The 20629-nt window shown below is 56.9% G+C and overlaps 2 protein-coding genes across 2 annotated transcripts; one reads left to right on the top strand and one right to left on the bottom strand.

The window, feature by feature from the left end:
- Positions 1-1341: 1341 nt before the first annotated feature.
- Positions 1342-3892, bottom strand: LOC119103580 (V-type proton ATPase subunit G). The gene is made up of 2 exons (XM_037227170.1): positions 3694-3892; positions 1342-1970 (listed from the first exon to the last, which is right to left on the bottom strand). The coding sequence occupies exons 1-2, from the start codon at positions 3837-3839 to the stop codon at positions 1751-1753; spliced, it is 366 nt and encodes a 121-aa protein (XP_037083065.1). The 5' UTR covers positions 3840-3892; the 3' UTR covers positions 1342-1750.
- Positions 3893-12838: 8946 nt separating this feature from the next.
- On the top strand, positions 12839-19482 carry LOC119099704 (putative glycerol kinase 5). Its single transcript, XM_037222771.1, is given in 6 exon segments — positions 12839-12956; positions 13176-13429; positions 14138-14268; positions 16112-16217; positions 16978-17130; positions 17132-19482. Coding segments are annotated over 6 exon segments (1713 nt in total). The 3' UTR covers positions 18083-19482.
- Positions 19483-20629: the final 1147 nt, after the last annotated feature.

Consider the following 20629-nt stretch of genomic DNA (forward strand, 5'->3'; position numbering starts at 1 on the left):
TGCATGTGTCTTCCCCCAGTGAGGGCAACTGATGACGCTGAAGCGAGAACGAGTTTGCGTGGGAGACTTCAAGTGCATTTTAAGATTTGTGTGGAGGAAGGGGCGATGCTTGCGGCCTGCAGATGGCTCAAGACCGGCAGCACATCCTTCGGTTTCATTTATTCCAATGCGTAAAATGCACTTATTTATATCCTGTTGATCTCATTCAGTATCATTGCAATGTTTAGGGGTACCGGTATGGCAAAGACCCTTTACAACTGAACATACATTGGGGTATTGGACGAATTCTGTGATATTTGATGCCCTTGATGCACTTGGCTGATCAGAATGTAATTCCGGATGGTGAAGGCAAGTAATTAATCCTCTTAACCTGGCCCTTGGTAACCTGGTCCAATAAAATCTGTTACCTGCAGCAAGTCCGCACTGGCTGTGTTCAGAACCCATAATAAAGAAATGCTCAGAATGACATGGCTTGTCAATTCTCACGTTTTGAACTGCTCAAGTTGCTTGTGTTACGAGCAGTGAGCCAAGCAGTGGGTTTCACGTACCATGGGCTGTTGCAATCATTGACCACACAGTTGGAGAGATGGTTTCTTGACAAGCTTGATTCAGCTGCTGGTTGCCATCTTGCAAGCTTATCAGAAGAAACCAATAACATAGAATAAACCAGTTTGAGGCCATGATCAACTGATGAACAGGCACTGTCGCAAGGCAAACGCGCGATAGATGCAATGCCAGCCTACGGCTCCATGATAATTCAATATTATTGAGTGCATGCTCTTGGAGAATCCTCGATGCTGGAGATCGTCAGTGTGTTCTTCCCGTGGACCCGCCTTTCAAATGATTTTTTGCTATCTGCAGGCCGTGGACATGTCATTTGACAAATAAGTTGAACAAGCATGAATGTGTTGTTCTTTTGAGCTGTTGCATGTCCTCTGGGAGTGGACCTGAAGGCGTGGCAACTTCATTGTGTTATTCATGTGTCATAGTATAGACACCAAAAGTGGACAGATTGAGCTGGAGTGAGAAATTGTTGCTTACCTCAGCTGCAGTGACCTAGATCAGATACAGCATTGCAAATCATATATATATATATATATATATATATATATATATATATATATATATATATGTGTGTGTGTGCGTGCGTGCGTGCGTACGTGCGTGCGTGCGTGCGTGCGTGCGTGCGTGCGTGCGTGCGTGCGTGCGTGCGTGCGTGCGTGCGTGCGTGTGTGTGTGTGTGTGTGTGTGTGTGCGCGCGCGCACTCGCACGCGTGCGTGCATGCGATCAGTATCCCGATTCTGCTGCATCCTTATTCACTATTTCCACTTTTATAGAGATGTTGCCTTGGCACAGCATTGCCTCCATATATTGGTTTTCAATATGCCACTGAAACAAAACGAGGCACAGAACAAACATGCATCAAGAGACCTTACTATGTGATTTCAAATATTGGACTTGGTTGTTGGACACCACAATTTTTAGTTAATTATCGCACCAACCATAGCTTGAAACAAGTCATGTTTGCCAACAAATGCTCATGAGCACCCTGAAGAACATTCAATCTCATCAATATCATAGCAGACGGAGCGTGGTTTCGGAGAGGGGTCACCGCCACCCCTGCCCCTGCCCATGCGCCAGTGTTCGGCACTGTCCCTCCATATCGACGTCCTCCATGCGAGACTTTCTGTTACGTAAAGAATAAGTGAACGCAGCCCGTCTTCTCCTCTATCCCCATTCGCCTAGCATTCAGTCCTCCTCCTGGTCGAACCGCACGTTCTCGTGCATCTGGGGCGTGATCTCGTACACCTTCTCCAGAATACGGGCGATGATCTTTTCCTTGTGCTCCACCACCTCGGCCTGCATGGCCTTCAGGCGCTGCGCCGTCTCCGCGTCGACCCGGGTGACCATGGCGTCCTTGCTGTCAGTGTTGGCCGTCTCGGAATTCTTGAATTGTCTCTCGTGCTCCCTGCAACACGAGGAACCGTCAGAATACGAAGTGCGGACAGAACACGCCACGTGCTTGGCTAAGTTGCGTTGCTTGGCGGCTGTTGATTCAGCTTTGCACCAGGAATTATATTTATTCTATTATATTCTAGTGGGCTGTATAGTGGGGCTACTATCCGAAGTGTTCCTGTGATTTTGGCTGTGGTTGGATCATATGTTCATGCATAAAGCACTTTCGGCGCCAGTGATGCTGCCAAATGTTACGCTGGCTCTGACGAGGTTTCCAAACGTGCCGCTTGCATTTTGTTTGTGAAAAACGAACAGAACCAGCAGTCCAAGCACAGAAAGCTCGAGGAGCATCTGCGGGCGGTGACGGACGAGTGCATCGTTCGCCCGCGTGGAGGAACGGCCATTACGAAGCTGCACACCCAATCTGGTCACGTGCCCCGTTTGCTAGAGAAACCCAGCTCGCTTTGTTCTCTCAGCCAGGCTTGGGCCTCCCTGACTTCAAGACGTCTGCGTAGGTTTTGGTCCAGTCTGGGCCAACTGTATGTTGCCGGTGCGTTTACAGTTTACTGACGAATGCAACGCTACTTGCCCAATTCTTCCATGATCTGGCGCGTATTATTTACACCCTTATGGTACATATATATATATATATATATATATATATATATATATATATATATATATATATATATATCATTGTTTCCATCCATATTCGTCAGACTATTTCCAGATATGAGTAACATTAGAGCCGTGGGTGTAACCGCGCCTCCGATGTTGGGAGGGTCATATCACCGTTATAGGGATCTAACTGAAATCAGGTGAAGGTAGACAACCTGACCTGAAACTGACATTTTGAGGGGACAAAACCGTAAAGACGTGCATTCCGTGGGTCGACTTAAAGCGCCCAAAATCTGCCTTGGGAAAATTGGAGGGTATTTACCTCCAGCCCCTCAGTGCCTGCACCCATGGTTCGAGCCCCAAGAACTGTATTCCGTATTCTCGAGCATTCGGATAATGCGGTGGGGTTCAGTGTTTCGGGATAAGTCAGCTTGGTCTGGTGTAAGGTTGTCACCATCGTTCTTTGCCATCCATCCATCGTGTCGTCATGTCACCATCCATTAAGTCGGTTTATGAGAAGAAGAAAAAAAAACATGGGAAAAAAGTAACTGCCATGCGCTCGACCCTCGGCTATACGTTGTATGGTCAATACAATATACGGTATGTAAAATGCCGAAGTCTTCAATAACAATAATTGTTGGAATGGAACAATTCACCAGACACCAGCGAGCTAGAATCTGTTTATTTCCGTCTAATCGTAGGTGTTTTAATAAAAGTACTGCTCATTTTGAAAACCTGTGCACGGTAGGTGTTGAATAATGCACAGGTCTCGTGATTGCCGTTCAATTTGATGGCCATGTGACATAGGTGGCGCTCGCTACAACATCACGTGAGTCAGCTGATAAGTGGTGACGCACCTTCGTTTTTCTCCTAACAATGCAGTTATTACGCCAGTCATTACGCTGAAACACGCTTAACTTGCATGTTGTACTATAACAAATATTTTATGCATCTATGCTACACTCTGCAAGAATTTCACGTCAATGACGAGGGCAGAAGTACGCAGGTTGGCTACCCACCACCTTGAAAAAATGCAACCGTTAGAACGCACCAGCCAGTTCACGCCACACGGGAGCCCAGCCGTGGCGGCTCTATACATCGCCCCAGGCGGTGCTCACCTCTGCAGCAGCTCCACCTCCTTGTCGGCCTCCTCCTTCGCCGCCTTGAGGGTGCGCACCTTGCGTCGCTTTGACTCCTCGATCTTCTCTGTGGCCTTCTTCTCGGCGGCCAGCAGCGCCGTGATGCCCTCGCTGGTGCGCGTCATGGTGGCGGTGGCCTGATGTCGGCGGAAGGAGGTGCGGCGGACGGCGGCGGCGGGCGGCACTGGCCGGTCTCGCTGACCGCTCGCCGCCGCGGCCGCCTTATCGGCCGACGATAGACGCTATCGGGCGAATGAGTGGCTGGACTGCTGAGAGAGGAGCGGTGGGATCACGGGACTCAGTCCGCACAGGCCGGGAGAGGAGCAGCGGGATCACGGGACTCAGTCCGTGCAGGCGGGAGAGGGGCGGTGGGATCGCGGGACTCGGTCTGTACAGGCCGGGAGAAACGGTCCATGGTAGCTGATGGATGAGAGGAAGCATCACAGGACTCCCGCATACGCGAAAGTCTGTGAGGAGGAACCGCGGTACTCCGCCCATTGCGTGGACTTGAGGCGAAGAGGGAAGTCATGTGCCCCCCCCCCCCCCCGACGTACCGTCGGGGGAAATTGAAGAATAATCATGCGACTTCCGAACAGGCTAACACCCGCAGGCTGAGCCAGTAAGGATGGAACAGCGAGTTTACTCCGTGGAGGTTCGGGGGGAGAAGAGGAGGAGGTACGGGACTCGCAACACGCCGGAAGGAGAGCAGAGGAAGGACCCCGAGGCCTTAATCGCACCAGATGGGGAGGAGGTCAGGGATCGTGGAACTCCTACTCCCGCTCCCGGGGAGTAGGGAAGAGATCTCGGGAATCCCGCCGTGCGTATGGCGCGACAGACCAGGGTTGAGGTACGGAAGGGGCTGGCACTCCCAACCCGCAGGCTGGGAAACAGGGGACGCTAGAGGGAGACAGAAAAGGTGCGTGCGGCGCTGGTGTATACAGTATAAAGATGTGAAGACTGCAGGGTACGATGACGAGTAACACGTGGTTGTACGTATCACACGATAGGCCGGAAGGAAGTCGACGGTTGAAATGGCCTGCGCGGGAAGTCGGGCCAAAGACTGGAAGCCTGCCGGGGGAAAGGCAGGCACAAAGTACCCGCGCGGCGATTTGTGTGACTCCAGAACGCGCGTGACTGGGTGGAGGAGCGCCGTGGGCAGGTCTCTAACACGAGTGAAGTCTTACCGTTCGTCGGGATGGCGCTTTCACCCGTATGTATTGCATGCATTTGCCAGCAGGTAGGATCCGGATTTTTTTTGTTGAAAAAGTGGCTAATGCGTATAATGTAATTAAGGTAGTGCAACATTGTTGCTTTCTTTAACGCAGCTTTATTTGCCTCATTGCCTTGCGTGCCCGCCGCGAGATCATGGATTGCATGCGTGAACAAGTGTCATCTCGAGCAAAGCCTTTGGGGAGAGCTCCATCTTTGAACAACACGACAAGAACGTTTAGTCACCTCTCCTCTGGCTCATCCAAAAAGCCTGTGTTAACGCGCTGCTTCGGTTTGCTCATTCTCTACCGAAACTTGTTTTTTAAACCTGCTTTGGCCAGACAGCCTGTGGTACTTATGAGGCGGCGGGCACGCGACGCTCGGCAGACTGATTGCGGGTTGCCAAAACTGCGTGCCCCACACTGGAAAGATTGCGAAACGACCCCACCTTCCCCGCCGCGATAACATCCGTTACGCCGGCGTGGCGTGTGCTGGCGAGAGCTGCGCGCTGCCCCGCTGTTGCCACCAGGTAAAACGTGAAATGGAGGGAGCGCTCCCTAGGTAAGCAGGAAGCTCAGGCGGACTTGCGCTTGGATTTTTGTCGAAGGCAAGTACCGGGCCGCGGTTCCTGCTTGTGACAGGTGGGATGACGTCACCGGCGGAAATGCAGCCGGTATTGTGGACGCTCGATCTTTATCAGGGAGGCTGCTGCCGGTTTTCTTCGCTCGCGCCCCTTCCGCCACATATTCAAGCTCAGACCAGTCACGTATGGGGGTTTGCTTGCCTGAACTTTCTGTAAAAACATTCGTTTCCACGAAAGGCGCCGTGGGGGGCTGAATTCCAGGGTGCGCTATGGGCGGCGCGAATGGGAGGAGTCTGGAAAGCTACCTCCCAGTGGAATGTTTTGTTCTCTCGGACAAGAAATGATTGTATTGTAATTGATTGTAATTCGTTGCAAAACCTACGAAAAGGGTTTTGCCTGGTCTTCCTGAGCTCCACTTTCCCTCCTCGAGGATTGGCTCCCCCCCCCCCCCCCCCCCGCCCCCTGACACCGCTGGGTGTCAAATCGTGGCGCCGCCACCAGCATTATTATCCAGATTTTAATCATAAGGGTCAGCGGGATAACTCCCCTTCTGTGATCAGCCTTGAGATCGGCTCGACCGCAGGCCTGCTGACGATTGGCTGTTGAAGAGCGCCAGTGTTGCTGTTTAGGAGCCGGCTTGACCTTGCGTGCTCTCTTCTCGTAGTCCACAAGAGCATAATATGGAAAGCTGGATGTCCGCAGATACGAGTCGGGTCTGAATTTCCAGTTTGGTATTGTGTAGGGTTTAACGTGGTGGGCTTTAGTGACTATGGAAGGCATGACGGTTCTTTCGAAGAACTCGTGTAATTAGGCACATATGTCCCACATCCCTTGTCTCAAATTTGTATGTTGTGGTTGCACTGCCTCCAAAACGGTCTTGCCTGGTCTTCCTGAGCACCACCACCGCCCCTCCCCCCTCCGCACACGTGATTTCCGTAAGGAGGGGTAAGATCTCATGAGCGCCCTATCATGATTGGATCCCCATGGAAGAGAAAAGGGCCACGACTCATCCTGGCGTGTGCTGACGCGTTTCGCTGCGGCTCAGGGCGCTTCCCCGACCCGGCCAGAGTCGGGTGGGGGGCTCAGCGGAGCCCGTGCCGGGCACGGCGCTGCCACCGCCGTGCATACTTCCGCACCGTCGGAGTGAGCGGATCGCGAGCGGAGGCCTGAAACCCAGGCGCGCCGCGCCGTCGCCAGGCGTCCGCGCCCGTGCGCACCGCGAGCCGGCGCCGAACACGACGCGGCGAACCGCTCGGCGGGCGCGCGTGTTCGCGGCCGGCAAAGAGTGACACCCGGATTTGGCGTCGTGAGTGGGATCGCGTGTCGCGGCCGTCTCAGGTGCAGCGCGGCAGCCGTCACCGAGCCGCTTATCGGAACAAGATTATCCCATGCGAAGGCCGCGCCGCGCCTGCTTCCGCGAACCGCCGCCGCGCGGCGCCACTTGACCGCGGGGCGGCGCTTCCGTGCAGATGGTATCAGCTGGTGGCGCGCGTTCGATCAGGGCGCACGTCTTGAGGTTTAGCGGCCTGCAGTTGTTTGGGTTGTCTCAGTCATACATCTGGTTAATCACAGGCGTCCACGCGTGTATTGTCGGCGTGCCAGGGTGCGGGACATTCACATGTCGGGCTGGTTCATTAGTGAACATAGGCGCCGACGGGGCGGTGCTGCAGAGGTATTCACATGTCGGGCTGGTTTGTTATTGAGTTAGGGCGCCAACTGAGCAGTGCTGTGGGCTCACAGCGGCTGTTGACAGTCTTCCACGACACGGAATAATTTATATTGGAGGACCTGTCGCTACGGAGGCCACGGAAACCTTGTTATACGGCCTTGCAGCATCAGCATTCTATGCAAATATGGGGCATTGCCGGCTTGGTAAGGAGGGAGTCAGAGATAAGGAAGCATTTATTTACTGCTGGCTTGCGGTCAGATGCAGCCGACGTGCGGGTTCCACTGTCAGCATGCCTCCGCATGGAAATGAAATAAGCTTGCTGATGCCTATCTTATAACAACCACAATATGTATTGTAACAGAGGCCTAGGCGAAAACTATGTTGCTTGATCATGAGCCAAGTGAACTTCCTGCCTCCGACCGTGTGATGGCTGATGGCAGATAGGATTGTCAATGTTCCAGGCTCAGCCGATGCATTGACTGAGCGTTGCTACCATGTAACCAAATAAGCAGGATGACCCCTTCCCTGCTTGTGACGAGCGTTCCGCCAGACGAAAACGTCCGGTTTCTGGTCCAAACCAAGTTCTGCATCCTGAGGCACTACACGAACGTGTCTGAACGGATTCTCGGCACGGGGGACGGTTGAACTGGTGCGAATCACTTCCAGCGATATGGAAAGTCCGCTGTGCAGCTATTAACAACAAGCCGTGCAAAATATTGCTACGGGCACTCGTCGAGATGAAAATAGCCAGATTCAACCGAACCGATGTTTCGGGATTTTGGGTCGATCGCCTGACCACTGATCACTAGTGATCCGATCACGCTCGTGCAAAAGGCCTGCAGTGCACGCTTACGAACAAAGCATCGTTCGCCAGCACCTATGCCCGTGAACAAGGTTGACTTGTGCCCTTGGATGTATCCTGAACATCACGTGGTCAGCGAGGACCGTGGTAACTGCTGGGCTCCTAGTAGGCTTGACGTTTGGTAGGCCCTGTTACCATGTTGCAGCGGTTTTGATGGACAAAGCGTATGGCGTCTCGCCTTGGCGGTAGGCACCTTTCGTCAACGATGACCAGTGTTATCGGTGGCGATACATTTTTAGCCTCGCAAATGGACTGACTCCTGTGCCGTCATTAACGCCGAAGTATAATAACGCCTTAGCGTGCTGGCTTGCGTCATATGAAGTCTTAAGTGCTCTCAATGTTATCACTGGAACAGAGAGGCTTGGGTCGACAGGTGGTTGTGAGGGTCGTGGGAAGACGGAAATGTCTGGCACTCACTTCCTGCCGTGTAGGAAAGCCCGCTGACGCCATTCAGTGCATTCAAACCAACTGTTCCCATTGAAGTGTGGCGACGTTTACGATCTTCAGAATGGCATGATTTGATGCATAGCCTAGTCCTAGACCGTTGTTATGGTCGTCGGCCGAGATATATGTCTTTCCGCCCTCGACCACGGCATGCCTGGTTCCAGTAACACGTTTCTGATGGGACCGTTGATCGGTTCGTGCAGGTGTGCTGTTCTGAGTAGCCTGGAGGGAGAGGTTTCTCACTGTAGGATAATTTTGCATCCTTCTTTCAACTGACATCCCTGGAAGCTATCCCTATCCATTCAGTTTGTTCCGGGAACGAATGATCCGAACAGGTTTTTCCGGGAAGCAGTTGTTCCACGATCCCGGGGCACTTGTGTCGGGAGCGCGGTAATGCCAGATAAGTCCGTTGGTAAGCGCACATGAATGTACGTCAGGAAAGGCTATGGCACACCGGCATCTTGCGTGCGCGGTGATGTTGGCTGCGTCGATCGCTTATTTGATGTGCTTTGGTCGCGGAATAAGGCCACTGGAGCCGTTGGAGAAATATTTCAGCGGGCGTTCGCAGCATTCGTGCTAGCTGTATCATACGCTCCCCATCAAAACGACGCGGGTGTTGCAAGAATGATATGACTGGAGGCTTATCTCGCGCTTTGTGCACCACATGTCCCATTACATTTCCTTCACTTGATTAACTTTAAGCTTGTAAATCATATGAATGATACACGCCGGCCTCAGATCTATTTTCTTGGCGATTCATTGTTGACTGTGTTAACTGATACGCTGTTGTCTGAATATGCATTGATAGATACTCTTGTTTGTGTGTGCTGTCTTGCATGTAACATTTACTCTTGGCTGTTAAACCGTTCGAATTAGATTTAGTTTCGGTGCCGCCTGAGCGTGATGTCGCGCTCTAGTGCGACAATTTGCCGCTCTGTTTATGAAAAACGTGCCGTTTTTACGTCTCGGGGTAAGCCGCACACCATTTTTATTTTTAGGGCATTTTACCGATTTTAGGATCGATTTTAGGACATCACCGGGTGCACTGCGACGGGCCCAGGGCCGCGCGAGGGACTTGTTCTTGTTCCCCTCTCCGTCTTCAGCGGCCGGGGCCAGCCTCGCAGCCAGACTGTGAGAGGTCTTCACGAGAGATCATTTTACCCCATCCACCTGCTGCCCATGAAGCTGTGCCCATATCCAACTGCTACCCACTCACATTCAATTCCACTCACCAGTTACGCACCCGCTTTCACGGTACCAGCATTTGGAAGTGATTATACAAAAATGGCGTGCAAGTCTCTGGCTCCTTTGCGTGGATAGTTGCAAAGAAGTGTGAATAAAGCTGCTCATGACTACTAAAAAACGCAAGCAGGAATGTTGTGCGGTGTGTCTTGAAGCATCTAGCTCACATCTTGTACACGTTTTACCGATATCTGGACCCACACCTCTACTACTTTTCCCGACACCTGTACCTAACCAGCCCGTTGCGCATGCCATATGGGTACAGATTGGCGTAACCTAGCCGCCAAGTCTTCGACACACCGTGCCTTATCTATACCTTCCCTCCCGCCACCGGGCTCCAAGGGTCGTGAGACCATTGACCCCGTGCCGAGGGTGTTAGCACGAGACCGACCGTGGAAGAGGACTCGGAGAGCAGTGGATTGTTTGTGATCGCGTACATGTAGATGTAGCTGGAAGTTAGCCATGTGAACTTTCGCAGTCACTCATATCGCAGTGGATCTCATCGGATATCGTTGCGTCACAGGCGACGGCCCGCTTGAGCGTCACTGTTAGATGTCCGAATGGATCCATTGGAAAATAGCAGGAAAATGGTGTTACGTCTGTCAGACGTTTGAAGAAATTCAAGAAAGGGAAATTGACCGATGCGCTGTTTCGTCCGTGCTGCGTAGTTGCTGTGTCGTAGGGACTTTCGAGGCGGGAGGTTCCACGGCACGGCACGTGTTTTCGTCGCAGTCCGTCATCTCCCCGCTGATGCTTTGTAGCTGTCGCGCGCAGTGCCGCTATTCGAATGAGACAGGAGGCCAGGGCTTTGACGGGTCCATTGACACCTCTTCTCGAGTCTCGAGATACGTGGTCGTGCCCTGACCCACGATTTGGCTGTCGCCGAGTTTCGGATAGCTCGGCGACCTGGGTGTTCTTCAGTTCTGCATGGCGAATCGCGTAGGCTTCCGACTCCGATGTTGATTTAGTCTGCGGGCCTCGGGCCATATCACGCGGCGCCGGTTTTGCTCCGTCATCTTTGTCTCGACTCTGCCCTCTGCTTGCCTCACCCCATGAGACGCGACCGCGTTCAGACCGTGGACGCCTCTCCGGGCCCTCGTCGCGCCGCCCCTGACTCCGCCGCTGCGCCGCAGGAACGGCCGCCGGCCGCCGCGTGCCGCCCCGCCGGCGCTGCTGAACGCGCCCCTGCGCCGCCACGTGTTGAGATAGCCGACATGTGTAGTGCGCGGCGGCACGCCCCGTCCTGCGGCACGCCCAGTCCGTCCGCTGGCGTATGGGACTGGTGGTACGCTCACTGACCGCCACCGTCGTCGCCGCCGCGTCGGAAGCCCGCAGGTGGGTGATTTGCGATGCTGACACCAGGTGCCGCCGCGTTCGTGGGCGCCTATTTTAAGTATTTGTTATTTCGTCATAAGATCGGATGTGTGCTGATGCTCTTGACGAGATATTCAAATTTGAGTGTCCTGTGTAAGGCCATTGAGATACGCGTAAACTATCTCATTGCTACACTCACTTGCCCCAACTTAGTCAAATGTGCCCCTGTTCCTGGACGGTGGATACTCATCTGCTTTTTTGCCACTGGCTTTTCGCTGCGGTTTGCCTTGCGGAAACTGTGCGTTTTGCCAAAGTTATAACACAGTCGTCCCTTTTACAGCTTATTAAAAATGTTGTCGCCTTTCAATGCGCTTCTGCTTCGGAGAGGTTTGGATGCGAATTCTCCGCCGCAGCCAGTCCCAAACGCTCACAGACATACTTCAGCTGAGCAGGCACACTGGCCAGCTGTAAACATACTCCAGCTCTTTTGCCAGCGGGCAGCGACTGACACAACAGACATAACAGTTCTTCTGACAGCGGCCGTGTCATATCGTGTCCGTCTGACCGGGCGGCACCGTTTTTGCCTGCTGTGGAACGCGACAGTTGTGTGGGGGTCAACCACCTCTTCCGTCTCCCCTCCGTCTTCTGTTGCCTTGCCTCCTTCTGTCACAAACGCCGGGCGTCCGACACCAGTGTCATCTTTGGTTTCAGCTCGGCGTGGTTTCCCGTTATGGTTTTAGGGCGAGAGCAGCAAGATTTCGCGTTTCTGAGCGACGTATAGTTGGGGTCGGTGGCTGTGTAGGCATGTTTCTGCATTTCCCGCCTGGAATCAGGGTACTGAAGCAAGGAAACACTTAAATCATAAATGCACTATAGCTGGTTGATTAGATTATTAGTTTTAGTCTGCCGGGACATGCAATCAATCAGTGAGTTTCATATGAATAAAATTAATTCGCATTTCATGTTTCTGCGATGTTCCTTCAGCCTTCACCGCACACTCAACTTAAGCTGTGTTGCCGACATGCGTTATGCTCGGCGGGCGACTCTGCCTCTTGATGTCGTCATACTCCGGTGGTGTCAAGCTGAAAAATTAAATACCATCGCCAGCTATTTTATCTGCCTCTTGATGTGGTCATGCTCCATTGGTGTCAAGCTGAAAAACTAAATACTATCGCCAGCTATTTTATCTGCCTCTTGATGTCGTCATACTCCATTGGTGTCAAGCTGAAAAACTAAATACTATCGCCAGCTATTTTATCTGCCTCTTGATGTGGTCATACTCCGTTGGTGTCACGCTGAAAAACCAAATGCTATTGCCAGCTACGGGTCCGGGCCAGTAGTTCGGACCCGGTTCGCAACCGTTGGCCGCCGGGTCAGTAGGCCGACGCGCCGGCTCAGCCGGCCGTCGGCGGGGTGAGCCGGCGGGTCCGTCCTATCAGTCCGTCACCGCCCAGTGCACCGTTGTGCCTGCTGCAGGTGACGACACGCGGCGAGGACCGCCGACGGGGAGACTCAGTCACTGGAGCCCCGACGGGCGCATCGCCGCGAGCGACCTCGCCCCCGGCTGCCGCGCGGAGGGCCCGCGAGAGCCTGTCCAGCCGCCGGCGACTGCGGAGAAGCACTCGGGGCGGCGGCTCAGTTAGTGGCCGGCAGAGCGGCAGTGTGCGATCGTGCCGAGCCGGCCGAGCCTGCGGAGCGTCTGGCGGGGGAGGTGCTCGCGGAAGTCGCGCGGCCTCTGAGCTGATCGGCCGGAGCTGAGGAGCCGCCGGGGAGCTCAGACCGCGGTCTGCAGTCAGAAGCGATGTCGTCCGGCGGGGGCGACTTCTCCGCGGCCGTGGAAGAGACCCCGGAGGCCTGGGATGGCAACGCTAAGAGCCGACAGGCGTACCCCTCTCAGGCAACTGCCTCAGAGGTCTCAAGTGCCGCCGCGACACGTCGCGAAGCCTCCCCGTCGGAAGTAAATCCGGAGCTGACAGCTAACCTCGCGAGTCTCCTCAGGAAGTTAAGCAAAGACCAAGGTCCGCTCACTGACAGCCCGAGGCCGGTAGAGAGCCCCGACGGCAGGCCGGACTCCAACACTGGCTCAGCGACAGGCGGTCAGTCCGCCGGCGGTGGCGACGTCGGCGGTGCCTCCGAAGGCGACGAGCGCGCCGCCGCGAGCCGCGCCGCGCCACCCGGCGGCCCGTTCGTCGCCGCCCTGGACGTGGGCACGACGTCGGTGCGCTGCGTGGTGCTGGACCGGCGCATGGAGCGGCGCGGCCTCTGCCGGCGGCCCGTGCGCCTGCTCTACCCGCAGCCGGAGCATGTCGAGATCGACCCGGACCAGCTGTTCGAGGCCGTGTGTGAGGTGATTCGCGGCGCTATCAGCGACGCCGGACTCACCGCCGACCAGGTGGGTGCGGCCGGAGCGGCCTCTGCTGCCCGCGGGGCCACTTCCTCTCTCATGGGCTGTCTTCTGAGCCCGCCGCGGCGCCGACGCTACCCCCTGTGTCGCCGGCGCAGCCCCTGTGGCACCGGCGCAGCCACCTGTGTCGCTAGCTGGGTCACCTGTGTTGCCAGCTGGGTCACCTGTATCGCCAGCTGGGTCACCTGTGTCGCTGGCGCAGCCCCCTGTGTTGCTAGCTGGGACACCCGTGTCGCTAGCTGGGTCACCTGTGTCGCTAGCGCAACCCCCTGTGTTACCAGCTGGGTCACCTGTGTCGCTAGCGCAGCCTCCTGTATCGCCGGCTGGGCCACCTGTGTTGCGGCTGGGTCACCTGTGTTGCCGGCTGGGTCACCTGTGTTGCCCGGTGGGTCGCCTGTGTGTGGCATGTGTGACGTGTCGGGGTCCCTGTATCGCGTATTGAGCTCTTGTAAGGTCTACTAATCCCTCGTGTAATCTGACAATTTGCATGGCCTGTTGAGTCCGCTTTGTCAGCCTTTGAATCCATATTTCGCCTGTTGAGCGCCTGTGTGACCTGCTGAGTTCCTTTGTCGCATGCTGGGTCGCTGTGCTGACTGTCGAGCTCGCTGTGTCGCACACTGAGCCCTCGGTGTCGCTCGCTCGTAACGTGTTTGCCTCTTATTTGTCGCTCGACCAATTTTGCCGTGTTTCCGCCAGATTGCGACCCTGGGGATCAGCACTCAGCGTGCTTCTTTCACCACCTGGAGTCGGGAAACCGGCAAACACTACCACAACATCGTCTGCTGGAACGACAGAAGGGCCAGCGATCTGGTCCAATCTTGGAACGCGTCAGTAAAAAGTCCCTGAAGCAGCAGGCAGTCAATTTACATCGTTTCGTGGCTAAGAGCCGTCTGTTTATGATTCTGGGAAGCCCATGATGACGTATGATCGAAACGTGAGTGCTGTCCAAGAATGCTGTCGCATTGTAAAGCTGTAGGACCAGAGCTTGCGGCTACGCATGCTGACGGCTTCCATTGCTTCGCTTTCCTGCCACCAACCATGCTATGTGGTATAATCTGAGCTCGGTTCGGTTCAAACGAATCGTCCTGTCCCTCCTGCAGCACCAACCTGGCGCCAGACGCCATCGCTGCCCCATCCACCAACGCCCCCCTGACCTGCTGCCGCCGCGCCCGATGCTGCCACCTAGCACGCCACCGCGCTGGCGCCGCGCTAAAACGGCCTCTCCAGTGCTGCTACGCTTCCCCACTGGTTCTTCAACGCGCCAGCACCTCAACACCAGGTGGCGTTGTGTTTCTGGGTTGCTGGCACTCAACGCCACTGACACCTGATGAGCTTCTTACCGACACCTCGCACCTGAGTTCCCGCTACCAGCGTCGTGCCCCAGCGCCCTCCCCTGACCCGGAGTCGTAGCTGACTCATACCAGAGAGTCGGAGCTCGGGGTGGAGCTCCGACGCGCTGGCCCACCGGCCGCCCGCCGAGCCGGTGTTGGTGGAGCCCGAGTCGTCGCCGCGTCTGATTGCCTCCACTGATGCCGCCGCCTCTGATCTCCGCCTCTGACCGCCGCCTCTGACCACCGCCTCTGACCGCCGCCGCTGACCGCCGCCGCTGACCGCCGCCGCTGACCGCCGCCTCTGACCGCCGCCTCTGACCTCCGCCTATGACCGCCGCCTCTTACCGCTGTCTCTGACCGCCGCCTCTGACCGCCGCCTCCGACCGCCGCCTCTGATCTCCACCTCTTACCGCCGCCTCTGACCTCCGCCTATGACCGCCGCCTCTTGCCGCTGTCTCTGACCGCCGCCTCTGACCGCCGCCTCTGACCGCAGCCTCCGACCGCAGCTCCTGACCGTCGCTCCTGACCACCGCCTCTGACCGCCGCCTCCGACCGCTGCCCTGACCTCCGCCTCTGACCGCCGCCTCTGACCGCCGCCTCTGACTGCCGCCTCTGACCACCGCTCTGGCCGCCGCCTAACCGTCGCTCCTGACCACGCCCTGACCCGCCTCTGACACCGCCTGACCTCCGCTCTGGCCGCCGCCTCTGGCCGCCGCCTCTGACCGCCGCCTCTGACCGCCGCCTCTGACCGCCTCTGACCGCCGCCTCTGACCGCCGCCCTGACCGTCGCCTCTGACCGCCGCTGGCGCGCTCTGACGCCGCCCGCCTCTGACCGCCTCTTTGACCGCCTGACCGCGCTCTGACCGCCGCCTCTGACCGCCGCCTCTGACGCCGCCTCTGACGCCGCCGCCTCTGACCGCCGCCTCTGACCGCCGCCTCTGACCGCCGCCTCTGACCGCCGCCTCGACCGCGCCCCTGACCGCGCTCTGACCGCCGCCTCTGACCGCCCGCCTCTGACCGCGCCTCTGACCGCCGCCCTGACGCCGCCTCTGACCCGCCTCTGACCTCCGCCTCTGACCGCCGCCTCTGACCGCCGCCTCTGACCTCCGCCTTGACTCCGCCTCTGACCTCCGCTCTGACCTCCGCCTCTGACGCCGCCTCTGACCGCCGCCTCTGACCGCCGCCTCTGACCGCCGCCTCTGACCGCCGCCTCTGACCCCGCCTCTGACCGCCGCCTCTGACCGCCGCCTCTAACCTCCGCCTCTGACCGCCGCCTCTGACCTCCGCCTCTGACCGCCGCCTCTGACCGCCGCCTCTGACGTGGCGTCTCCGGTTGCAGCTCACTGATGTTCCGGCTGCCGGCACACGCCGCCTGGCTGCTGCACAAGGTGACGGGCAACCCGCGCCTCCAGGCTGTCAGCGTGCTGCGCCTGATGAACCAGCAGGTGGGACGGTGACGTCACTGGGCTGGTCAGCTGACTGCCCCGTCCGCGCCGACGTGGTGCGGCCCGATGGCCTGTCGCGTGAGAGCGGTCTGGGAGGAATGCAGTGGTGCCTGTGGGATTGCCGCCCGGCGAAAGGGAGCCTGGATTCTATGCCACGGTCTACCTGAAGTTGATGTCGTGGGGAGGGTTCTCAGGCATCGACTACTTCGCTGCCGAGCCCAGACAACATTTCTGTTCTTGAAGCTGTGTTTTGATGTGTGGAATTTTTACCTTTGCTATGAAAGTTGCGAATGAATGGCCAATCAGGATGGGTCTCGTCTCTAGATATGTTCGGCACCTAATGGGGTGAAACCCTGAGGGTGTACAGTCTGTTGACCTTTCCTACCTCGTGTAAACATTCCCGCTCGACAAGAAGACCTTCCGGGTCAGGTTAAGATGACGAGCTGTTGCTTGTGAGGCTACTATACACATATGCAGGAATCCGCTATAGTTGTCTCGTACCAATGAATTCCACCCTTGGGCCGCCCCCACACTACCACCGACCGCCCCTCACTCTCCGCCACGTACCGTCCCCCACTCTCTACCACAACCCATCCCTCACTCCGTACCCCGGCCCGCCCCTCACTCTCTTCCACGGACTACCCCTCGCTCTCTACCGCAACTTCCCCTCACGCTACCGCAGATCGGCCCTCACTCCCTAACACAGACCGCCACTCCCTCCCTACCACAGACCGCCCCTCACTCTCCCGTCTATTCCCAGGTGACGATGCGCCTGCTTTGGTGCATGCAAAACGTAGCCTCGCTGAAGGCGGACATCGCGCGCGAGAAGGCGCTCTTCGGCACGGTCGAGACCGTACCTGTCTGTACCGGCTCACCGGCGGAAGGACTGCACGTGTCCGACCGCACCACAAGCCTCCGTCACCGGCTTCTACGACCCGTACCTCATGTGCTGGTCCGGCTATGCACGCTTCATGTTCGGCGTGGCGCCGCCCAGTATGCTGCCCCGCGTCGTGTCCACCACGCACGACTTCGGCGCCACGCGAGCCGACCTGCTCGGCGCCGCTGTGCCCCTCGGCTGCGTCATCGGCGACCAGGGCGCGTCGCTGTTCGGCGCCGGCTACGCGCGCCGCGGCGACGTGGCCGTTACGCTCGGCACCGGCTCGTTCATGGACGTGAACACGGGCGCGAGTCCGCACACGTCGGTGCGGGGCCTGTACCCGGCCGTCGCCTGGCAGCGAGGCGACGAGGTGGTCTTCATGGCTGAGGGCTCGGCCGGCGACACGGCCGTTAGCGTGCTCTGGGGACGCCAGGTGGGCTTGTACGACGCCGTGGAGGAGACGGCGGCGCTGGCCGCGTCGGTGCCTGACGCCGGCGGCGTACTGTTCGTGCCGGCCTTCTCCGGCCTCGCGGCGCCCGTCAACGACTTCAAGGCGGCGGCCGGCTTCATTGGCGTGACGGCAGCGACGACGCGTGCGCACCTGACGCGCGCCATCCTGCAGGCGATAGCGTTCCGGCTGCGTCAGCTGTACGACAGCATGCGCGCCGAGGCGGCGTTCCCGCTGCACCACGTGCGCGTGTCGGGCGGCGTGGCCAACAATGACCTGGTGTGTCAGCTGGCGGCGGACGTGCTCGACGTGCGCCTGGAGCGGCCGGCCGACGTGGAGACGTCGGTGCGCGGCGCGGCGGCGCTGGCCGGCCTGGCCGCCGGCGTGTGGCGCGACGAGGCCGAGGTGGACGCGCTCCGGCGCGTGGGCCGCGTGTTCACGCCCGACAAGGCGTCCGGAGACAGGCTGCGCGCCGAGATGGTCGAGTGGGGGCGCGCTGTCCAGCGCTTCGGCCAATGGTACGCCGACGATGTCAAGTGAGCGGCAGACGGCGGGCGGTGGACGGCGCGAGAGGAGCTTCTGCCCCGGTATCGATGTCGTGGACGAGATGATGGGATCAGACATCGGTTGGGAAGTCTGTGTATCCACGGCGATGGCAAGAAGGGCTTTCTTCAGCCGTGACTGAGCGCTGTTGAGTGCTCATTGCGGCATATTCCGGCGATGGTTCGGAGACGGAAAAGTGGCAAAGGATGGGAAGATTATTTGAGATTAGCAACTGACGCGAGGACACAGGAGTTATTTCCGTTGCGTTCTTACGCGAGGCTGCTGGCAAGCCCGCTAATGGTAAGAACGGGGTCTGGTAGAAATGGTAAGCAGAGTGCAAATGAAGCTCATGGAATTACGCCGCCCACGAAGCCCCGTGTTATCTGTTATCAAGGCGTTTCCCGGACGCGTCTGAACAAATCACTGAGGCTCATGTTTCAAGGTATGTACAAGTCCCAACCCGGCCAGTGTTCTACAACGCCTCTCCAACAGTTCCCGTGTGCGCCACGCGTCCGAACCTTTGCGTGTGGCACCCTCGCGTTGCAGCCAGGCAGACTTCCACTGTTTTTGCTCCCGATAGATGGCGGTACCGCACGGTGATTGCCCACGGCTCGGCGGGCTGTGCTTGACTTGATTCTTGCCACGTGGTGATGGGGTAGTGTTAATGCATTGAAAACAATTGGTCTTTAGCATGTGTTCGGCCATGCATGGGAGAATGGGGTGATGTTTTCCTGTCATGACGGGTGCTGGTCCATTGTTTTCGATAGATTTTGTGTGAGAAGGGTTAGGGTGAATATTTTTTAGCATGTATGCATATTGATACGGGCTGCGCCATTGCTAATCGCAGAACTGCAGCATATTGATCAAGAAGTGCAAAATTGTTTTAAACAAATAGAAGTGCAAACAAATGCGCATCAAAATACGGAACAAACCATGACGCGCATTGCACCATAGTCCGCTAGTTCGTACTCTTGCAGCTGAGATGGCAGCACATAAAGCGTCAAGTTACACTGCAATCTGCACATTTGTGTCAATGCTAGGGGCGTCGCGTGATGAGGAGTGTTTTGCCTTTCCGGATTGGCCACGATTCGATTCGTTACCGGTGGCGTAGTGTGTGATCCAAATGACTGTTGAGCCGACAGTTGTGCTCTCGTATCGAAGATTGTGCTGAAATGAGGGTCTAGCCTAACCTGATATTTTTATAGCATCGTGCATTGTCTTTATACAGCGTGGTGGCTTCCGCTAGATAAAGGGACAACAAGGAAGTAATCGTTGCATGTACTGTGGCAGTACAACTGTAATCCGTCGTCCATGATGATGCCGCAGGGGACGAACTCGGCGTCCCATACTGACCCACATCGGCCTACTCGTCTTCCATGTTGCTCCATATTGATGTGCTCGTCACTATGTGGCGACCTACCATTCTCCCTGAACAGCAGAACCTGCGCGTTTTATCAGTGTTAATGGTATCGTTCGTATGCATGAATTGTGACTTGGCAGCCCATGAATCGTGATGCTATTTGCGCTTGTCAGAAATGGGCCCGGTGCATGGGGTCAGACCAAATGCGTACGCTTTTGCAGTACTTGCTCATGGCTATCCGCCCACTATTGGCATAATATACTCAGCATGAAATCAATGTGGCCTTGTTTTCTCAGTGGAGCGGTTGCTTCCGAGGTCTGACTGGTGCAGGTTGTGTTGAGACTACCCTGCCGTCAACCTGCTGTGTTACTTGCCCAACCAATGGCATCGTGAGCAGAGGGTCCCAAATCTGGGAGTGAGATACCATGGATTTTCAGGGGTGTCATTCAAAGTCCCGTCTGAAACCGCGCATTCTGCTTCTTACGTGGGCCTCGAATTAAGGCCCCATTTCGCATGGATTTGGGGGCCGTTCTGCTTGCTGTTAATGCCGCCCTTCCTTGGACTTACGGTGCCAGCACAGCTGACAGTGGCGGGAAGGATAGGGTAATGCTTTGAGGTACTCAGGGCGGGGCGCAAGACCTAAGGTCACCTCTTTACCTCCTTGGGATCGCTGCTGGTTGCCGTTGTCTACCGTCTTGTTTCCAGGCTTTGTTTACATCCTCTGATGAGTCCGTTCGCTGATTACTGCTATTGCGTCATCAGCCGCGATGTTGTGTTTCGGTCGCGCGCGCGATAATATCGCAACTCGCTGGGAACGCAGAAGGCTGCGCGGCAAACTCTGACCGCTCGGACGGGCTCGCAAGAGCTCAGCGGCCGGTCCGTACCGGCGACCGGGGCGAGTCACCACGCCCCTGACAAGGTCACGGGGTCAGCTAATCGGGGCTCAGGGCCGGCCCTGACGTCGGCAGTGCAATCTGCTTAGTTTTTGCAGTTCGCTAACACCCGGTTCTCGGGGAGTCGGCCTCCCACCCCGGCCGGGAAAACACCCGAGGCCCAGCTGTCGTTGAGCAGAGCTTCGCCGGAGGAAAACGAGCCGACCCCGCCACCAGCGCCATCTACGCGCCGGTGGTAATTCTGGCGCGGCCGGGCAGTGTTTTGCGACAGAACAGGATGTTGTTGGCGGC

This window comes from Pollicipes pollicipes, unplaced genomic scaffold (genome assembly GCF_011947565.3).
Source record: "Pollicipes pollicipes isolate AB1234 unplaced genomic scaffold, Ppol_2.1 Scaffold_2555;HRSCAF=2994_pilon_pilon_pilon, whole genome shotgun sequence".
Taxonomy (NCBI): domain Eukaryota; kingdom Metazoa; phylum Arthropoda; class Thecostraca; order Pollicipedomorpha; family Pollicipedidae; genus Pollicipes; species Pollicipes pollicipes.